General features: G+C 39.9%; 1 protein-coding gene across 1 annotated transcript; it reads right to left on the reverse strand.

Moving 5' to 3' along the window:
• Positions 1-549: 549 nt before the first annotated feature.
• Positions 550-17,908, reverse strand: BNIP3L (BCL2 interacting protein 3 like). Its single transcript, XM_077306364.1, has 6 exons — positions 17,656-17,908; positions 12,158-12,338; positions 8,882-8,954; positions 5,230-5,333; positions 4,306-4,455; positions 550-3,070 (listed from the first exon to the last, which is right to left on the reverse strand). The coding sequence occupies exons 1-6, from the start codon at positions 17,738-17,740 to the stop codon at positions 3,022-3,024; spliced, it is 642 nt and encodes a 213-aa protein (XP_077162479.1). The 5' UTR covers positions 17,741-17,908; the 3' UTR covers positions 550-3,021.
• Positions 17,909-19,892: the final 1,984 nt, after the last annotated feature.

Below are 19,892 nucleotides of genomic sequence, written 5' to 3' on the forward strand. Positions count from 1 at the left end.
CTAACTCTGTACATAGCAGATTCATATAATTCCCGCAGCTAGCCTCATCATGTAACTCCGGAGAATGACACACCAGTGTTCTTTTCTTTGCATGCAGAAATCTTTCATCTTGCATGAAATTCAAACTGATAAAGCAGGCCACATTTCAGTGCCTATGAAGGTTTGCACTCTAGATGCAGTCTTCTCAAAATAATTTGAGATTGAATTTTTAAGAATATAATTTCAAGAAGTGAAACTCAGCCCATGCATACGAAATATTTAATGCTTACCTTAATTCAACCTGGATCCAGGTCAAGTGGTGATTTCGGATTCCTTTAACCCAGAACACCAGGGCTTTATATGTTATGCAGCAGCAAACCCAGGTTTTGCATTAAGGATACACTCAACAATGAGATTGTTCTCTGAGGCATATCACACATCCATACCCAAATCCCATATTTGTCAAATAAACATTTTACATCTTTAGGCACATCCAAAAATGAAAACATGAAGAGGCCTTTCTGTATGTCCTTTGTAAAGCAAGTGGCAAGAAGCAAACAACACAACCGGTTTTCGTGACAGCTTTAATGGCACAAAATGTTTATAGCTACAACTTATACATGTAAACTGTATATAATGTTACAAAGTGCTAACTACATATGAAGAATGCATCTCACTTTGGCTCAGTAAAGTCCAATAATTTCAGCAATTGTCTTGAAAACAAGTGATTTCCAAAGTCTTTTGTTTTTCTTTTCTTAGCAGTAAATAAGGGTACTTTTTCCTGTAGTTCAATCTGCTGTTTTCTTTAATGTGCGAGTTTTTGCATTGCTTGATCCTATGTAAAAATATTTCAAACCAGTTTCCCCCCCACTCAATGTAAGGAAACAAGGCCTACAATCCCACCCCAAACTGTAAACAGGTATGAAGCTATTTAAACAAGATTTATCTTAACACAGCTTCATAGATGCCCCTGGTCAAATTTATATAACAATCTGGTCCATTTCGTAGTATTACAGAAAGTCATGGTCTTTCATTCTAAGCTCTCAAGGAATACTGCTTTGTATCATTTCATGGCAACAAGCTCAACAGTGATCAGGTATTCAAAGGCCAATGGTTTTCGCCCACTGGCAATTATAAACTCACAACTATCTAAAATATTAGTGAAGATGGGTAGTCATAAGCAAGTAAATAAATTAGTGTATCACAGCATTCTGCAGCTCAATCATGTTATTTGGAAAGGCTTGAAGCTTTATTTTTTTTTTGACAATCATGTTCCCAATTTCAGATACATTTCCACATTCCATTTTTGTTTTTGCAAAAGTACAATAATCAATGTTGAGTAAGAAATCAAGACTCTTAGCTTCACCTGAGTTTGCTATAGTTTGATTTTCTTTTATAAATATCCGTACTGTTTTTAATCACCTCAAAATCATTCCAATAGCCACACTAGAAATAAATACATAGCCGCAAGCAATACAAGTGCTATTAAGCCAAAAAGGGGGAAGCCCAAGATGTTGCCAGACTCAGCTAAAAGAAGTCTTTTAAGTGTTGCCATTAGATTACACACACACATACACTTTAGAAATTAATTCCCTGTTTCACTCCTGCTTCAACTTTACCTATTTCAACAAGGCATTAGCCAATATACTTAGTTGCTAAGACCCTTCAGCTTTCAGAAATCTGATGGAAACAAGAAAACTAGTTCTGTTTCCGAAGTACTGCCAACTTTTTGCTGAAAGTCTGATGCATTCTAGTTCAATGGCATTTTGCTAATTTTAATATTAATAATGGCTGTCTAAATATGTAGTATTAAAGTATTATTTATATATAAAACAGAATTCTAATCCTTCAAGGTCACGCTACATGCTTCAAAATCCAGTACAAATCTACTTAGGGACCTTTGTCCAGTTGCTTTAAACAATTTGGAACTCAAGTGTCACATTTTGGGGAGATAAGTCTCTGAAGGGTGGGTCAAGGCTGAATGTTCCCATTGGTGAAATTTCTATCTAGCTATACAAGATGTCACATAAGATCCTTAAGATTTCGGGTTATCTCCAAGGGAGATTCAACAGGAAACCATGAAAAATGGTAATAATGAATCTCAACGACAGAAGACATTTCAGAGCTTTGTACAATTGTTTTACACAACTATAAGACTATTTCCAGGAATGATGCCCCCAGTAGCTACTGAAAGAACCACCTTTTCATAAATTGTAAGTGGTTCCATAGTAAGCAGAATCTCCTTTTACATGGAGCTGAAATACTTCAAGTCAGACTACTTTTAAAAGGAAAACATTCATTAAATAATAACCTAAGGAATACTAAAAAGCTTCTTCACATGCAAAGAATGCAATCCTTTTTAAAAAGAATGTCTAAATGCTGGAAAGGGTTTTTTTTTAAATCAGAAATAAACTCACTACTTCATAGAAAAGACAAGATAGTGACAATTATTCAGTATTAAAAGTTGCTGATGAATCCATGTTTACCCTGCTTTGATTTTTATGCAGGTTTTTATTTTGCCTCCTGAAGACTGAAAACATTTAGCTGAAAGTTGTAGAACAAGCTACATTAGAAGAAAAACAACAATGCCTCTGTTTTACAACCAACTTCTGTTAATTGTTTCTTTGAAAGAGACTGGAGATTGTTATAAACAGTCCACATATCATATACTGTGCAGATTAGTTCTTGCTGCAGTAGAAAGGAGGAAACAGGTTCACTGATAAAATTATAATTTGCTGGTGGCATTTTGCACTGAAAGAAGCCCTTGCAACGTATAGGCAATTGTAAACTCTGTTAGGCAACTCTGATGTGTCTTGCAGGGGATGGGGACAGGCTGGGAAGAGGAAGAGGGGAAACTCGTGAAATACCCCCACAGAGTTCCAATACAATACTGAATTCCAAGAGTTACTGGAACTTGGATATGTAAAGACAAGGTGGGGGCTGGGAAGGGTCATGCTCAAAATTGTCAAGTTCAAATGTACTAGTGTGACATCAACACCTTCACACATCACAAGGATTTCCAGGGCTTGTGTACTGCTTCTTTCAATATGTGCTAGCTGAAGGGGCAGTCAGTCGTTTCCCAATGTAGATGCTGAAAAGGAAAACAAAACATTCTTAACTCAGAAATGCTCCCTTGTTTACCAGAACTTTTTGTCTGTACTCTTTCAATCAACAATTATATTCATTAGTAAATGTAGTATTCTATCCTCACATACTGCAATATAGTCATTTGCAACAAGCTACAATTCACCATTACATTAAGTCCACCAAACTGCGGTTTGTGCTTGCCCCGCAAACCAGCATTTCTAACAGTTTCTAATTTTAAGTCCTGGTACACTGGGCTAATGCAAACCATAGTTTGCAAATGTGATGTGCTGCACAGCTAATTACAACTGTTATGAGCGATAGTGCAGGAGATTATGCAAACTAGCCACAGCTCACTTGCATAGCAGAGAACTACAGCATGACATTTTGAACCAAGTCTCATTAACTTCTGCAGTCTGTGGTTTCTGAAAACTGAGTCCGCAAAGGCCTTACTAGCACTATTCACTATACATATTTAATGGAATCAGACTGAAAATGTACAAAATGTACAACTGTACCATCGATTTTCAAAACAACTCGAAGGAGGCGAATTATATTTGAACTTGCTGTGATAGCCAACTGGTCACTGGATTTTGTGCACAAGCTGCCTATTGTGCACAAACTGCCTATTAGAATATGAGATTATTTTACAAATTTTACTCATCTGCTGATAAAAAAGGTTATTTTCTTCACTAATGCTTTGCTTTGCTTTCTTATCCCACCCAAATAGTTGCACCAAGGCCATTTAAATTCTCTGGTAAGGTAAATTCAGCAATTACACACTAAATTGACATTCTTTGAACAGTTCATTTCCGTACACTGCTGTTAACATAATATTAGCTACTCAAGACTACACTGAAGGAAAACAGCAGATTACAGGAGTTCAAAATGCTCTTTGATTATTGTTACAGAACAGAAACACACTATTTTAATTAAGGGATGGATAATACTGATGTACAACAGCATATTCTGAAAACATATCTGCAATAGTTCCTCCCCCTTTATTCTGGGTTTGATTTCATAATACTTTATTAATTTTATCTCAACCTTCCTTCAGGCATTCAGGGTGGTATCATTATTCCATGTGATCACTTGTGAACTTGCAGACTGTGAAATGACATTATTCCACCAAACCTCCTATGCAGCAGATTGGATTCTGCACGGAACCATTAAAAGAGATTTGAACTCCCTAATTCACTAAGAGCCACTTACACAACCACTGATATTGGTACTAGAACTTACCCTAGTCCCAAAGCCAAAACATGAGATATGAACAGAGATGGAATGAAAACCTTTAGAAACTCAGCTGAGAAAATGCCACCTTTCTTCATGGCTCCACTCTTCCTCATACTTAATGATACTGCTTGTTTAGGATGTCTGAAGTGAAACTCCCTAAAAGAAACAAAACAGACAGCAATTCAAAAGGGATTCAATTAATGTAATTAAAATCACCCTAACATCCAGCAATTAGGAAGAAGCAAAGCATTTTACTGAAAGACCATTCAAATATCAAGGGAATTGCAGTTGATAAAACAGACAGGCCTGAGAACATTTTTCAAAATAAAGAGACGTTCAAGCAAGGCGCTCCTCGGATCCCATCCCTGGGTGAAGCTACACTTACTAGGGGTTCTGTAGTGGGCTGAGGGGAAATTGCCTCGCTACACTGGAGTGCTCCAGTCACAGCAGTAGCTTTCATGCCAGCAGCTTAGAGAAGAAGGATGTGTTCTGCTGCAATCCTATGAGGAGGTGCTTCACAATATAACTCAGATTATGAGACCCATGGGCCAAGTTACATGGGCTTGTGAAAGCAGTTATAAACCCCTACTGAGGTAAAGCAGAGCTTAAATCTAAAAAAAAAAAGAGAGAGAGAAAGAAAGAAAGAAAGAAAGAAAGAAAGAAAGAAAGAAAGAAAGAAAGAAAGAAAGAAAGAAAGAAAGAAACCAGTGGGTACGCACACACACAAGAGCTGAGGGACAGGAAAGCAAGGTTGAAATCAGCTTCTAGAAAACACCAACAATTATGACAGACCAATCTTATTTAGGATGCTTTCCTTAATAAGAAAATTCATGTCTTAAAAGCACTTTCTTCAACAACCTTTTCAGAGAACTATGCTTGATGTTCTGATATGATCCCTTATAAAAGAAGGACTGTTAGGTTTCAGCTCACTTGGGGGGAATGTTTTCGGGTCGACTTGACCAATCCGATACCCAGTCAGCACTTTTCTTCAAAACTTCCACTTCCTTTTCTCCTTCTACTGCTTCCTCTTCAGACTGAAAATATACACGGGACACAATTTATAACATTTGCTGTATTCTTCCATGTGGCTTTGTTGGCAGGCAGACAGATATGCAAAGTGTGCTAGCAGTTCTGACACTCTCCTATTATTGTGTAAATGGCAAGGACCAGAAAGGGCATTAAAATGAATATACTTCACAAGTATCAATGATTTTTATGCTCTATTTGGAAAGGATGGAAGGGCATTCACAAGGCTTACTGAGGTCAACCAGCATCTAAATGTCAAGGATTAAGAGAAGCATTATTTGAACATAATTTGAAACAGACTAAATGTGCATTTAATGTGCATATAAACAAGTGTAAATACTATATTATATTGTAATATTCATTCAGATTGCTTCAACTATAAATTCCTCAAGATAGTTCATAACACAATAATATTCAATAAGCCAGTGAAATACAATAGAAATGCCATTAAAATACAGTAAAATTCCAAGTTTTCCAAAAGAAACACTCCACCTGCCGCACCATTTCTTATTGGTCTAAATCAAAGGCCTGTAAGGAAAGGCAGGTTTTGAAACTTTTTCAGAAAGCCTTCAGTAATAGTTCTCAACTCCTGGGGCAAGCTCAACTGAATACAATGGGACTTCCATCTGAATAGAACTGTTTAAAGAATGCTCCCTTGCAGTGCATTCTTAAGAAAAGACCTATTATTCTACATCTACTGACTTTCAGAAGTGTATTTCTGCTAAGGATAGCACTGTACATCTCTTACGTGAATGCTAGAAACCCTTACACATTAAACTGCAATCAGTTACAGCATTTACACCCAAATAGGAAAATCTGCCATTCGAGTGTGATCAAAATTTGCTTTAAACATTTATCCCCTGGCACCACAATCAAGGCTTATTAAAATACCTTGATACCTTTGTGCCTTAAGGCGATTTACAATTCCAAATCTTAAAACATACAGAATGTAATAAAACTCCATGGATCTCCTAATGCCTGTACTCTACAACCCCTTAGCCCCAGCAAACAAAATGGCCTTGTATTACCCTATTAAAAACCTAAAAACACTCCTCACTTCCTGAAGCGCATTGGCCTCTTTAGCTTGCCATACATGAGGGTGTTGGGAGCTCAGACTCAGTTTTGATTACATTCCACATCTTGTTTTCAATCTACTCCTGCCAGCAGCTGCAGCTGTTTTAAGGCTATTGTTACTTTTGCTGCTGAAATAAGTGTTATTTTTATCTCCTTGGCAGTCTCCTTCCAAGAACTTAACACTGGTAATGAGGATAGGATAGCCTGTGGCATGCAGAATCCCCCCCCCTTTCTTGTGCAACTTGCTTTCAGAACACCTTCAGGTCAGTTAGCAACATGAAGGCATGGCAGCCCAGGGACACATGGAAAAATTTACTCCTGCAAGTCTCAGCAAGTCACAAAATTATGCAGTTAAACTGGAATTTTCTTCCGCAGCTAATAGCGTCACAGAGCCAGGAAGGAAAAGTATTGTGTTAGTGTCTGTGGAGCAGCAGATACCTTCAATTTAGCCCAGCCTCTCCTACAGCTAAGTTTGTTGATGTGGAGACAGTTTGATTGTTAAAGATTAAAAGATTCAGGGTGTGGCTTGCCTGAGGGATGGGACCAGCAACAAATTGTGAGAGCCTAGTGTTGCCGCGGCTTGTACTAGGTGAGGTCCATTTCCAGAGTTTGGTAGCAGCCTACGATTCCAGAACTAGCAGTTCAGGGTACTGTAATACCCAGGCTACCACCACTTCTAACAGGGCTGGCAGGGCATTCAGTGGCACAATGAGTGGATGGTATACCAGCCAGATGGTCGAGTCCTCGGCTGAGTCCCACCTGAGACCAGGGGGGGGGGGTAGTTCTTTTAAGGCACCCTCCCTTGCCCAGATTTCCATCACACATGCTAGGTCTACCCACTGCTCTGTAACATGCACTTGTACTTGTTGTTAATCAACCAAAAGTTATACGTCACTGATATCGAAGTTGGGTTGATAACCTTAGTCCCCTCCCCTGCGGTATGAAGGCTGAGACTTCTGATTACTGGGATCCCTGCCCCCCTTGGACACATCCGTAATATACCCCCATTTCTGTTGCCTAGTTCCCATAATACACTATGAGTTAATTCCACTGTTACTGCCATCCTCTTCAGACTTATTTCCCTACCCTGTTGTTATGGTTCGTTTCCTATAACCTTCCTCCAACTCCTCCTTAATGCCTTCCCTTCCTTATTCCTTCTCTGCTCATCCTATTTCTATTATCCTACACTCTCACATTGCCTCCCTCACTTACTATAACCAACTCCCACATTCTATTTTCTTCCTTCTCCTCTGACCCTGTTAAAGTCCTTACCTAAATCACCCCTTCATGTGACTTATATTGTAACTATGTCATCTATGGACCCAGGCCTTGCTCGTATTCTCAACTAGGTGTGGAAGGGTTGGCTAGCAGGGAAGCCTGAAGAGAAATATGTGTGGTGGTCATAGATGGATAGTGAGATGCCTCAGGGCATCTGTGGGAGTCAACAGAAACTCTGTGGTCATGGCTTCATATTGATTTCAATGGTCCAGTGCAGGGCCAGAGTTTTCTGTTTTGTATTCCAAATTGTTGGAAATTATGTTTCATCAAAGGCCTCCCATGTTGTTATTAAAGCACTGTGTCAAGTATTTGCAATGCATAGACTGACAGATACTGTTGACTGATAATGGCACCCAGTTTATAGCAAAGGAATTTCACACAATCCTTGCTAAATGTTTAGTTCATCACATTACTTCAGCTTCTTTCCATCCAGTAACTAATGAGAGGGCCAAGAGAATATTAAGAAAACAAAGGGTGCATTAAAATGAACTGTTGAGGGTGACTGGGATAACTGCCTGGCTAGTTTCCTTCTGATGAGGCATATAACTCTATGTAGCACAACAACTCCTCATATGCACCCTTATCTGAGGATCAACCAAATGATGGGGGTGGGGTTCAAAGCCCAGGTGATCCTGTGTATGTCAGAAAATATAGTTCTGATTCAGCATGGATTCCTGCTACTGTGATGCGGTATTGGACAGAGATAGCATATGGTCTTGTGCTGCGAAAAGGTGTGGACCAAATGAGGGGACATGTGTCTGGTCCTCTGTTCCCTTCACAAATGGAAATGATGCAGGGACCAGGAATGACCCAGACGCGGTTGAGTTGACTTCTGCTCAGGAACCTGTACAAAGATATGTTGATATGGAGTCTGAACTTTGATATGAGCAAGAAATGACAGAAACATCAGATGTGAGCATAAGGATCTTTATAAAAGAAGCACATAAAAATGATGTGCACAACTAAAACAGGTCTTCATTCATCCAGAAGCTCGGAAATGTAGAACATTTCATTTTCTAGATCAAAATAAACAAGGTTAGAAGACTGTTTTAATTGTGCTATGATAACTCTCTAAAATAAAAACTTACTGCTTACTTCTGCTTGCCCCAGAAGCTATAGTTCTTTTTTTTCGCATTCAATCACTCCCATATGTAGAACAAGCATCTTTACCTGAAACAGTTTTAAACTAATATAAATAAATTACCTGAGAACTATTGTCTTTACTTGTATGCATTTCCACATCGAACATTATCTGTCCATCTTCTTGAGGAGAAGGACTAGAAGAAAAGTAATTGAGATAATTATTGCCAAGGAACTTGATTAGATAAAACATTATCACCAGTAGATTTCTATGAACATATTACACTTTATATGACCTACATAAAAACAAGTGGGAAACTACAAGGATTTGTGAGGGGCATCTCATTTCCCTTCGCCACTAGTTCCTCTTTCCATTCTCTGAAAGCCCCATAACCTCTCCCCTTTTCCTTCCCAAAAAACAGCAAGCCTACCCTTAATTGTTCCTCTGCCTTAAAAGAATCTTTAATGGTTGAATAATTCCCATACATTTCATGTTCAGCTTCATCAGGGAGTTCTAGATACTTTTTCTATTCCTTCTCATACATACACATACATGAAACACAATTTTATGGAGATGGAAATCTATGGATTTATACACCTCTGAGGTCCCTTCCCTTTTGAATCCCCACCCTCTCTGGGATCCACTCCCCAAATCTCCAGGTATTTCCTGACCTGGATTTCATAACCCTATCCCCTCCCTTCCAATAGCCAACCTACTTTCATCTGCCCCTCTGTCTTAATCTTTCTTCCCCCCCCCTTCCAGCCTGTATGTAGGACAACGGTAGCTCAGTTTTGTTGTGCCAGATATGGGACTACTTGCATGGTAGGGAACCCTCAAGGACTTGTGGAATCATAGAATTGGAAGGGACCTCCAGGGTCATCTAATCCAACCCCCTGCACATCTACCCCCAACAGTGACCCCAATTCCATTCCATGCCCAGATGATGCCCCCCCCAAACCCCCAGAATCCATGGCCAGTCTGGCCTGGAGGAAATTTGCCTACTGACTGCCAAAGTGGCAACTGACATGTCCCTGGGCATGCAAGAAAGGGCAACAAGAGCCAAGCTTAGACACAATCCCTTCTACGCAGCCTCTGGAATAAATTATTTAAGAGGGTGAACTCTGTGGCATTATAACATGCTGAGGCCTCTCCCGTCCAGTCCTCAGACTTCACCACAAAATCTGCAGGAATCTTCCAACATGGACCTAGCAACTCTAGTTAGGCCTGGTCCCTATGAATCTGCCCTCAAAAGTCAAAACAGGCCTGGAAAGTGACCCCACCCTGACTTTTTTACAGACAAAAACCCAGCTCGGAATACTTTGGTTGCCTAGCAACAGCCAGTGAAGGAATTTGTTTTTAAAGCTACAGGTGCTCCTTTTATCATTTTTGAGTTTTAAAAACTGCCCAATTAATTTTTTGCTTTCCGTTTTTTCTGCAAAACTGGCTCCTTTTTTAGGTTTGGAGAAAGTTGTTTTGCCCATTAACCAGATTTAAATATCCAAAATTTGGTTAACTTCACTATTAGAATAGGAGATGGTATAAAAACAAATGCTTTAGAATGGAATTCTCCGTGTGTTTTAGGAGAGGAAATATAGTAACCAAGATGAAACCATTTCCCATAAAATCTGTATGTACACGAGAGGCAGACATTAAGTTCATAGGGAAAACCTACATGTTTACTCAAATCAGTCCCACTGTACACAATGGAGAACACTCCCAGGAAAGCATGCCTAGAATTGCAGTCTTAAGTTCCCAAATCAAAGGTTAGATCACATGAGGGGGTCCCAGGAATGTTGTGGGCTGGTTGCTAAGCAGACAATGATGGCTGTAAGCGCTAAAGGCCAAGAGGTGGTTTTGTTTTGCTATCAGAATAAAATGAACAAGTAGGTAACTAAAGACAGTCCTAGTAAGTGGGCAATCTATTGGCATTACTCCTTAATAAGCATTCAGAAAAAAACAATTCTGAGTTATTTCAATAAATAAGGAGCTAGAATAAAACAGATCCACATTAAACAGGATGCAAAAGTGATAAAAGTTGACATAAAGAATTCTCTGATTTCCTCTTAAGGATCTATTTTATATTCCAGACTACAAACTATTTAACACAATAGTTTACACATCAATACTAATATTTCAGTCAAGTTTCAAATAAATCCTACTGAGAACTGAAATCAGGACAAGTGGCACAGGTAACCATCATTGAAAATCTTTAATAATATTAAGATCAATTAAACAATATATTATCACCTATGACCTCTTTCAGAACAACTATTTCCAAATGATCATAAAAATGTAAATGCTTATTTTTAAACTGTTGGAAAAAGTAAAGTTTTGCTCTAGAGAACTTAGCAGAAAAAGAGTAGAGTAAAAACAATACCACAATTTTGATTTAGAAGTACACCAAACTCATTTTGAAGAGATACTGCATGATATAGACTTAGATAGCTTACTTAATGCTTATGCTACAGGTGAGTTCTGCTCCACACCACACACAAAATCAAGAAGGAATTTCTTTCTAGGTCATGCTAAGTAGTAAGTATAGTCTTTTTGCTTTTCCCCCAAGCAGGTTGGATAAATACTTGATTAAACAGTCCTGACTGTAACCAGTAAATACCTGAAACCACATATTAACTAGTTACCTCATGTTTAACATCACCAAAAAGGGGAGAGGTCAATAGGGGAAAAACTTGCCTCAATATAAAGAACTGGTGTAAGTAGTCTTCTGCCCAATCTAGCAACATTTTGATACAACATATGGCAAACTAGTTTACTGCTGTTTTACTGCCTGTTAATATCGTCTAATAAACAACTTTACAAAAAAAGCATTGTTTATTAAGTTTTAAAGAAAATTAAATGAGCAAGATCTGACTTTTAAGTAACTTTACAGAGCCCTTATCTAGGTTGGTGTGACTGTATTCAGGTACATTAATGAAAAACATTGAGACAGCAGAAACACCCCAACCCCCAGCTGATTCTTGGAGTCATAGTCACCATTTGGATAGAGCCATGTGGATGGGTGGACTGTATTGATGAGAGGAAAGGAATAATCATCACTGTTTTGTCAGCAAAGCTGTGGTGATAGGAGTAATTTTGGCCTCTCTTTTATACAATCAAGCAACAGATATGACTCCCACAATGCCAGAAATCAAGTTGTACAGGGTCTGAAGACAGGTGAGGGAAAGATCTGAACTCCTTGCACAAGCAGACTGCTAAATTCCACTCTATGTTTAAGTTATCTTTTAAATGTCACAAACAATTCAGGCAAATGCAAGTATTCTGAAGCCCTAAAGAAACCAACAAAACATGTTTTCTTCTCATTTAACCTGTGAACTTAATTAAAAGCACTCTGAGCAAGAAAAAGGAATGCCTTTTTAAAGGACACAGAGCTTGAATTCTTACCTGTCACAGTGAGAACTACCCCTGGAGCTGCTCTGTCCTGATTCATGCTGAGCATCTAGAAGTATTTTTTCCATGTCTCCATTATGAATGGAAGATGAAGAAGGAACATGTTCTAGCCCCCCGTTTTTTGCATTGCCATTGTCGTTGCCATTTCCATTCATCTGCAGCTCTACCCATGAGCCTGTTGAACAGTCAAAGGATTTGTCAAAGAATTGAAACTAAACTTAGCATAAAGCTTATCACTTACTTACAGAAATAAGCAACCACACCAAGGTTCGATAAGCAGGAGGAAAACATGCAAAGACAGTGAATAGTAGCTCTTAATTTATTAGAACAGAGCAGCATTATGAATTAAACCTTGACAGGCTGATTTTATTCAGTTTCTTCCACAATTCATTTATCGTGAGTTGGCTATGTGGAAATAGCAGGTTGTGCAAATGAACTCAGTTGTCTGAGCAATATTATTGGAAAAGCACACTTCATGGAAGACCCAGCAACAGCTTCTGTTGCGAGGAGAGGGTAGTGCATTAGGGAATCCCCTGCTTACAGAAGCTAATTCTGCATCTCCCATGAGTAGGTTTAGATGGTGTTTGGTTAGAAGTATGGCCCATTATTGCCAACCAAGCCCGTTTTGCAGATACAATTTTATCAGCTCCTTTCTCCCTTCCATAAGCTTAGTTGGGGGGGGTTGTTCAAAGAGGTCCCAGCGAGTGTCTTGTTCCACTTCTAGAGTGTAATGAAGGCAAAGTTGTCAACCCCTACTTTTTAAATAGAAGGCTTATTTATCTACCTTAACGCTGACTCTTGGTAAGTGCATTTTAAATTGAATAAAAATCTTGGTTTTTTTTCAGTTAACAGTCAGCACAGTGAAAGACAAACAATTTAAAATATACTTATTAACATATTTCTTAATTCCCTGAAGATTTCTACTACACTAAGGCCTCATGTCTTATGACAATACATATATGTATATACTAGGCTTCAAAGCCCGCCCGTAAGGACAGGCTTTGAAGGGCCCCCCCCCCCGGCCAACTTCCCTGTCTCCGTGCAGGCCTCAGAGTCCATTGCATAGCCTGTGGGAAGGCTTCTCCACCCGTCCCTAGTGTTCCAGCGGCAGCCTCAGGAAGCCTACCCTGGCTGCCCCCCTCCCCAGTGAAACATAGAGTTGGAAGGGGCTACACAGGCCATCGAGTCCAACCCCCTGCTTAATGCAGGTTCAGCCCAAAGCATCCTAAAGTATCCAAGAAAAGTGTGTATCCAATCATTGTTTGAAGACTGCCAGTGAAGGGAAGCTCACCACCTCCTTAGGCAGCCTATTCCACTGCTGAACTACTCTGTGAAAATGTTTTTCCTGATATCTAGCCTATATCGTTGTACTTGTAATGTAAACCCTTTACTGCATGTCCTTTCCTCTGCAGCCAACGGAAACAGCATCCTGCCCTCCTCTAAGTGACAAAAATTTATTGACCTGGGTTCTTGCACAGAAATGATAAAGGGTGTTATTTTCTGCCACAATACTTTTTCAGAGCATGTACAAATATAAGTGGAAATTAGTTCAGGCATGCATGAAATTAAGGATACAGAACTCTTTTGTCCCACTAACTAAATATTGGATATATCTGACATCTCCAGTTAAAAATATAAGATCACAAGCGTTGTAAAAGACCTCCACTTGAGAGCTTGGAGAGCCACCATCAGTCATAGTAGACAACACTGACCCTAATAGGCCAATAATCTGATTCAACATAAGGTAACTTTATGTGTTTACTTGATTATAACACGTGTGACCAGAAAGCATGTAACTATCACAAGCAATTAGTATTTAGGCAAGGCTCCTTCAAGTATGCTGGAAAAACATAAGAGTGCTTTACCATCAGAATTCAAAGTACAAGTTTTAATCTAAGTGGCTTCAACACCACTTACATCAGAGGCAGTATTTCCCATTTAGTTCTGCCATGATTTCCCAAGTTCGAGCCAGATGGCCCTTGCTATAACATCAGTGCATAAAGATCATACAAACTAATGGTATCATAAAAACAAAATGGAATTCTCCACCGTTGTGGAGTTGTTTTTCCTGAAAATAAGTCAAAGTCAGAACTTTTGTGAAGTACAGTAACGACTTAAAAAAAAATTGAGGATAGCTTCTGACAGTTGGGACTATATCTTGAAGGATAAGTCTCTAGTATATTTTGAGGTGATGTGCTTCTAGCTTTCTTCTTCGTGTACCATAAAATGCATTGGGGTAAAACTGTTTTCTGGCTAGCTAAATACAAAACCTTCTATTGGAAATCTCAAGCTATTTTCCTATCCTTTACCTTTTCTTTGTATACCTCAGTTATGAACTATTTATAGAACTTTGTCAAATTTTATTTAGGAAAAAAAAACATTTATACAGTTTAGGAGTGCAATTGAAAACTCTCTGCATGAAGTCTACACGTGCTGACAAATCATAAAACAAAAGCACTTACTGGAAGATGAAGACTGAATCTTAAGTACACTTGTTTAGAAAAAGAACAGGACTGGCTTCGATGCAAGTATATATAAGATCCAACATTTGGCAAAGTATCCAACATTTTTCACAAGTAAGAAATGATAGATGATAAAGGAATGTTTTTCAGTGCAAACTAAATTATACACTGCTAATGGAGTAAATATTCATAACTCAAAAACTGAATAGGAGATAGGAGAGCTTAAACCAAGAGTAAAGGATCATTTGCGATATAAGCATGATACTACCAGGATCATGGTGTTCTTGTCCCCCATAATAATGAATAATAAATCCAATTTGTGAGTTTGATGTCATTTTTAATACTTAGCCTAAGACTCCAAAATCAGATTTCCTCCATAAGTCATTTTTAACATAGAAAAGCAGCCTTTAACATGGATTGTGATTATTCATCCTTAAAGATTATCAGTGTAGACTATTCAATTTTTATACTTCTGGGATGCTTGTACTGGACTCTAGTAGAAAGAATTCATTTGGTTTGGTAGACTCATAGCTCTTGGGCAACTTTACATTAAAAGTGTTTAGCTGAAATATACTGTCACTTGTGTAGGAACTTTGGAAGGTAACATGTCTATGTTTTTCAGCATTACAAGGATATAACAGATATGCAATACTGCATGTACATTACTATGCAATGGCTCAAACATACTCCAATGTTTACAAGTAATACTTTATGAAGAACTGTAGATTTGAACTGAAGATAAGCCTATTAAGCACTACGAAAAACCATAAAGCTATCTATCTGGGTAGCTACTTACTTCTCCCCTCTATCTAATGTAAATCCTAGCCATCTACATCGCCCCAAACTAGTACTGTGTGTGTAAAGAACTACTATAATCTCATGACTACTTACAGTTATTTATATAACCATTTAGTATTGCAGTCCTCAGTCATGAGGACTTTATTCATGCGTTTAAGAACTATACACAAACCTCGTGCAGTAAAATGTAATATTTCAACAAAGACAAAATAACTCATCATAGCTTACACAATGAGATTTTAAAAGTTACAATCCCATAACCTCCACAGCAGAAACCAAATATGTTATTCAAATCCTAAAGTAAGCCACAATAAAATTAAACAACTGACACAAACAGTAGGCACATAATTTAAGATAATACACTGGTGAATTTCAAAAGCATTTTTGCAACACACTGTATCTTATAGACCAGTGTTCAAAATGTTAAACATTATTTTCCTTATAAGCTATGAGAATGTAGTAGTTAATTCAGCCTATAAAGGAATAAAACACAGCAGTCTTCAAATGCTTTACCTTCCAATTCTATGAAATAATCTTGTAAGTATTAGTGGTCCCATTCTATGGGTAAATATTTTGAGAGCAACAGCTTTCACAATATTTGTCTCAGGTGTGGCTAAATGAGGTGGGATAGAATGAGCATTACATTTCTTTCCAACACAACAGGACACATTAGCTAGTAAAATGTGTGAGATGCCTGAATAATTTCAGTTACAAATTCCAAACTAGAGCTATCTGGATCTCCCTCCAACCTGATCCAGGGAACAAAAGGCTGTACTGGACCAGCTGACAGACCCTAATACAAAAGAAAACAGTACACGTCAGTAATATTGCTCAGCCACTGGATAAACTCTCAAACACTGTAGCTCCTCCCAAGCATCCCAGCTGTAGCTCTACCCTTGCTATTAGAAGCAGCAAGCAATGGAACACGTCCTCTCCTCAAAACAAGCTATTCATTCCTCTCTCATTCCATTCAGTCTTACTTCCCTGTGTAAAATATTTTTTGCTATATATCAGATCTTTAATCCTGCCCTAACTATTAGGAGCCCAACCCTAACCAAGTTTACTCAGAAGTCAATTTTAATGAGCCATTATTTTCACACATGCTTAGGAATGTATCCCTATGCACCCAGCAGTGCCTTCTATTCCATACAAAAACCTTCAGACCATTCAATTACTCCTGCTTTTCCAAAATCCCATTCTATTCTTCCCAAAATATCCATCCCCTGCTCCATTTCTGCTTTTAATTCCTCAACATCCAATCAGTTGCCTTATTTTGAAAGACTAACTCTCAATTACTGTCCCACCACTATCATACACACTTCCAGTTTTCTCATTTAAGCCAAGCAGACTCTTATGGCATTTTAACGAGCTTTTATTGTAGCATCAGGTTTTACTGATCCCTTTTTATTCTCCCCACAACATACCAACACGAATACCCCTCACAATTTAAAACAGCAATCCCCCATTTACAGATTCCAGAAAACAGTCGAAGAAACAAGACGTTTCCTCTGTATAAGATTTGAAAATCGAACTGCGAAGAAACAGCAATACTTAAACGGAAAATGATAAAAATCTACGGCAACAGACAGAACTCGATGAATGAGAACACCTTTAATATTAAACGCTGCTTGGTCTCCTCTCGGACTGGAAAAAGCGTTTTCGTAAACATATTTTAAGAAGATTAACCTTTACTTAAAAAAACTATACTAACAGCCCCAAATACTGTAAGTGGAACGATAAAATGTTAAACTTTAAAATAAAATTTAAATAATAGGCCATATTTTGCGTAGGGCACTCCTAGGTCCAAACTCCAATCCCAAATCTGTCTCTCCCTCGGGCGGGGGGGGGGAAATTATCTCCCCTAGCAGTTGGTCCCATCGTTATTTTGCCCTTCTCCCTATTCTGCATTTTAATCACTAGCACAGAAATCCATTTTGTTGACAGAAAATGGGCCCCAAAAGCGACTTAATCGCCCCTCCGGAAACGGCCCCAGCCCCCGACATTCTATCCACCCCCCTCCATCAAAGCAAACCGAGTCAGCCCTCGACCACCCATTGGCCAATAGCATCTCGCGCGGCCCAGCTCCGAACCAATCCCCATCAAGGGGGCGATCGAGGGGGAGGGGTACCTCCGCCGCCACTTGACGGGAAACCAACTCTGAATACGGCCCCGTCAGTCTCCTAGCGTAACCAAGTGGGGAAGAAGGGCGAAAGCAAAGAAAGTCCCACTCACTGTTAAGGCCCGGGTCGGCAGGCGTCCCCTCAGGCGGCAGGTTGTTGTTATTGTTGTGGTGAGGCGAGTCCTGAGGGGAGGACATGGCGACGGGATGGGCCGGGGGGGAAGCGCCTTGTCGCGAGCGAGGAGTTCTCTGGTCTGAGGCGGCAGCAGCACCGAGGAGAACAACAACAAAAACAAGACGGAGCCCAGCTCGGTGCGCGAAGAGCCCCAAACGGCGACCCCGCCCCCACGCCGACCCGCCCCTCGGCCTCCAGTACGCACGCGCCTCAACGGGCACGCCCACGCGTCGGCGCGCAGGCACCGCCCCTTAACCGCCTCAGCTGCTTTTTCCTCCCTGACGCTGCTCACGTCCGCGAGGAAAGAGGGAGGGGGAGGCGGCCTTCGTGGCGGCAAAAGCGCATGTCTCTCGAACGTCCCGCCGTCTCCCACAGAGCTGAGGTGGCCGACGGGCACTGCGCATGCGCCTACCGACAAACGGCGCGTGCTGCTTCAAGCGTCCTCCGTGCCCTATTGCGCACGCGCGGCCCGATAGCTCCCGGGGGTGGGGTGTGGTGGGAGGTCTGTTCCCCCGTCTGCGTGGTCGCTTGTCCGCTGTTGATTGTAGGAGGTAGCCGGAGCAATAGGTTTCTGCTGCAAAAGCTTGCTTTTCCATTAATCTACAGCTGTTCAATTCCCTGAGGTTTTATCACCACATGCATGATGCTACATATGCATTTAGGCAGTAATTATGCATAATAATGATCTTGTGATAAGGTCATCAGTAAGTCCACAGAAAATTCACTCAAGTCAGGATTTCTTAATGGTACCTTAAAGGGAATTGAGCAGGGGTAGTCAACCCGTAGTCCTCCATGGACTACAAATCCCATGAGCCCCAGCCAGCAGGCAGGGGCTCATGGGAATTGTAGTCCATGACCATCTGGAGGACCACAGGTTGACTACACCTGGATTAGAGTACATGAAGCACTCCTTCCAAAAGCAAAATCCAAAAATAGTGGTTTAGAACCCAACATCTGGGAATACCTGCCTATGCAATCAGATGGAGGGAAATCGCAAGGACTAACTACAAAGATTGAGTCCCATAGCACTTTTAAGACCTACACATAAAAGCTCACACCTTGAATAAATCTTTGTTGGTCCTAAAGGTGCTATGGGACTCAATTTTTGTTGTGCTACTTCGGACCAACACGGCTACCCACTTGAATCTAAGTAGTATGATTGTTATGTATATTATACAGAAAAGGAGCCCCAGTGTGCATTCAAGTGAAAAAGCACTCATCACACAACAGAACACATGTCTAATAACGGATGTATGGGATTGTGCTATTTTGGTTTGCAGGTTTCAAGGATCTAGGGCTGATAATCCAAGCCATTCCCATCTGATCTGATCAGTGTATAATATTGTAAATGTGCAATTGCCCCTTTTTGTACAATATCACAGACATCTCCATTCGAGGCAGCAATATTGCAGTAGGGATTTCACAAGCACACAGCATTGTATGACTAGAGAAGTACAAATCCATCAATCCATTATTAGTGCGTCACAAGCACCTACTTGATTAGTGATCAGTACTGATGATGAAGCCACATTATTTAAAACAAGTACTTATAAGGACCTCAGTCACTGTGTGCCCATTTTCTGCCTCCAAATAGCAATTTTTCTATTGCTATATCAACTCAAAGACAAACTGGGATGCTTATCCAGCCTCTTCATTTTCTTCCCTAACATCCAAATTTTGTACATTATTGTTATTCCTCTTACAGCACTGTGTGAAAGCCAGCATCAAACCTAAGAACTCCACCACTCTGCCAGCCAATCTATTTTTCACCAGCAGGGAGATTAGTATATCCCCAAGAGCAGCTTTTTGCTACCTCATACTCAGACCTGGATAACTCAAGACTAGCTTACTCTTGTCAGATCTTGGAAGTTATGCGAGGTTAGCCCTGACAAGAATTTAGAAAAGAATACTAGGGTTTTGACACAGAGGCAGGCAATAGCAAATTACCTATGAACATCTCTTGCTTTTAAAATCCTACAGGGCCATCCTAAGTCAGCTGTGATTTGACAGCAACAGGAACAACATGACCAACATAACCAAAATCACTCCTAGAAGATTATCAGGGCAATGCAATCTGCATTTGGCCTTGCAATCTTTCATCATCTGTCAGAGGCAGAAAATCTTCTGCGTTACATCATCTGTCTTTGTGGCAAGACATCCAAGGTGATACACAGT

The sequence above is a fragment of the Paroedura picta genome, chromosome 12 (genome assembly GCF_049243985.1).
Source record: "Paroedura picta isolate Pp20150507F chromosome 12, Ppicta_v3.0, whole genome shotgun sequence".
Classification (NCBI taxonomy): Eukaryota; Metazoa; Chordata; class Lepidosauria; order Squamata; family Gekkonidae; genus Paroedura; species Paroedura picta.

Bases quoted from the DNA above. Each gene is read 5' to 3' on its own strand.
- BNIP3L (XM_077306364.1), bottom strand. From the start codon at position 17,740: ATGTCCTCCCCTCAGGACTCGCCTCACCACAACAATAACAACAACCTG. The intron at 12,339-17,655 runs GTGAGTGGGACT...ACTGTTCAACAG, and splicing joins TGCCGACCCGGGCCTTAACA to GCTCATGGGTAGAGCTGCAG. The intron at 4,456-5,229 runs GTGAGCTGAAAC...TGTTTCTTTTAG, and splicing joins CCCGAAAACATTCCCCCCAA to GGAGTTTCACTTCAGACATC.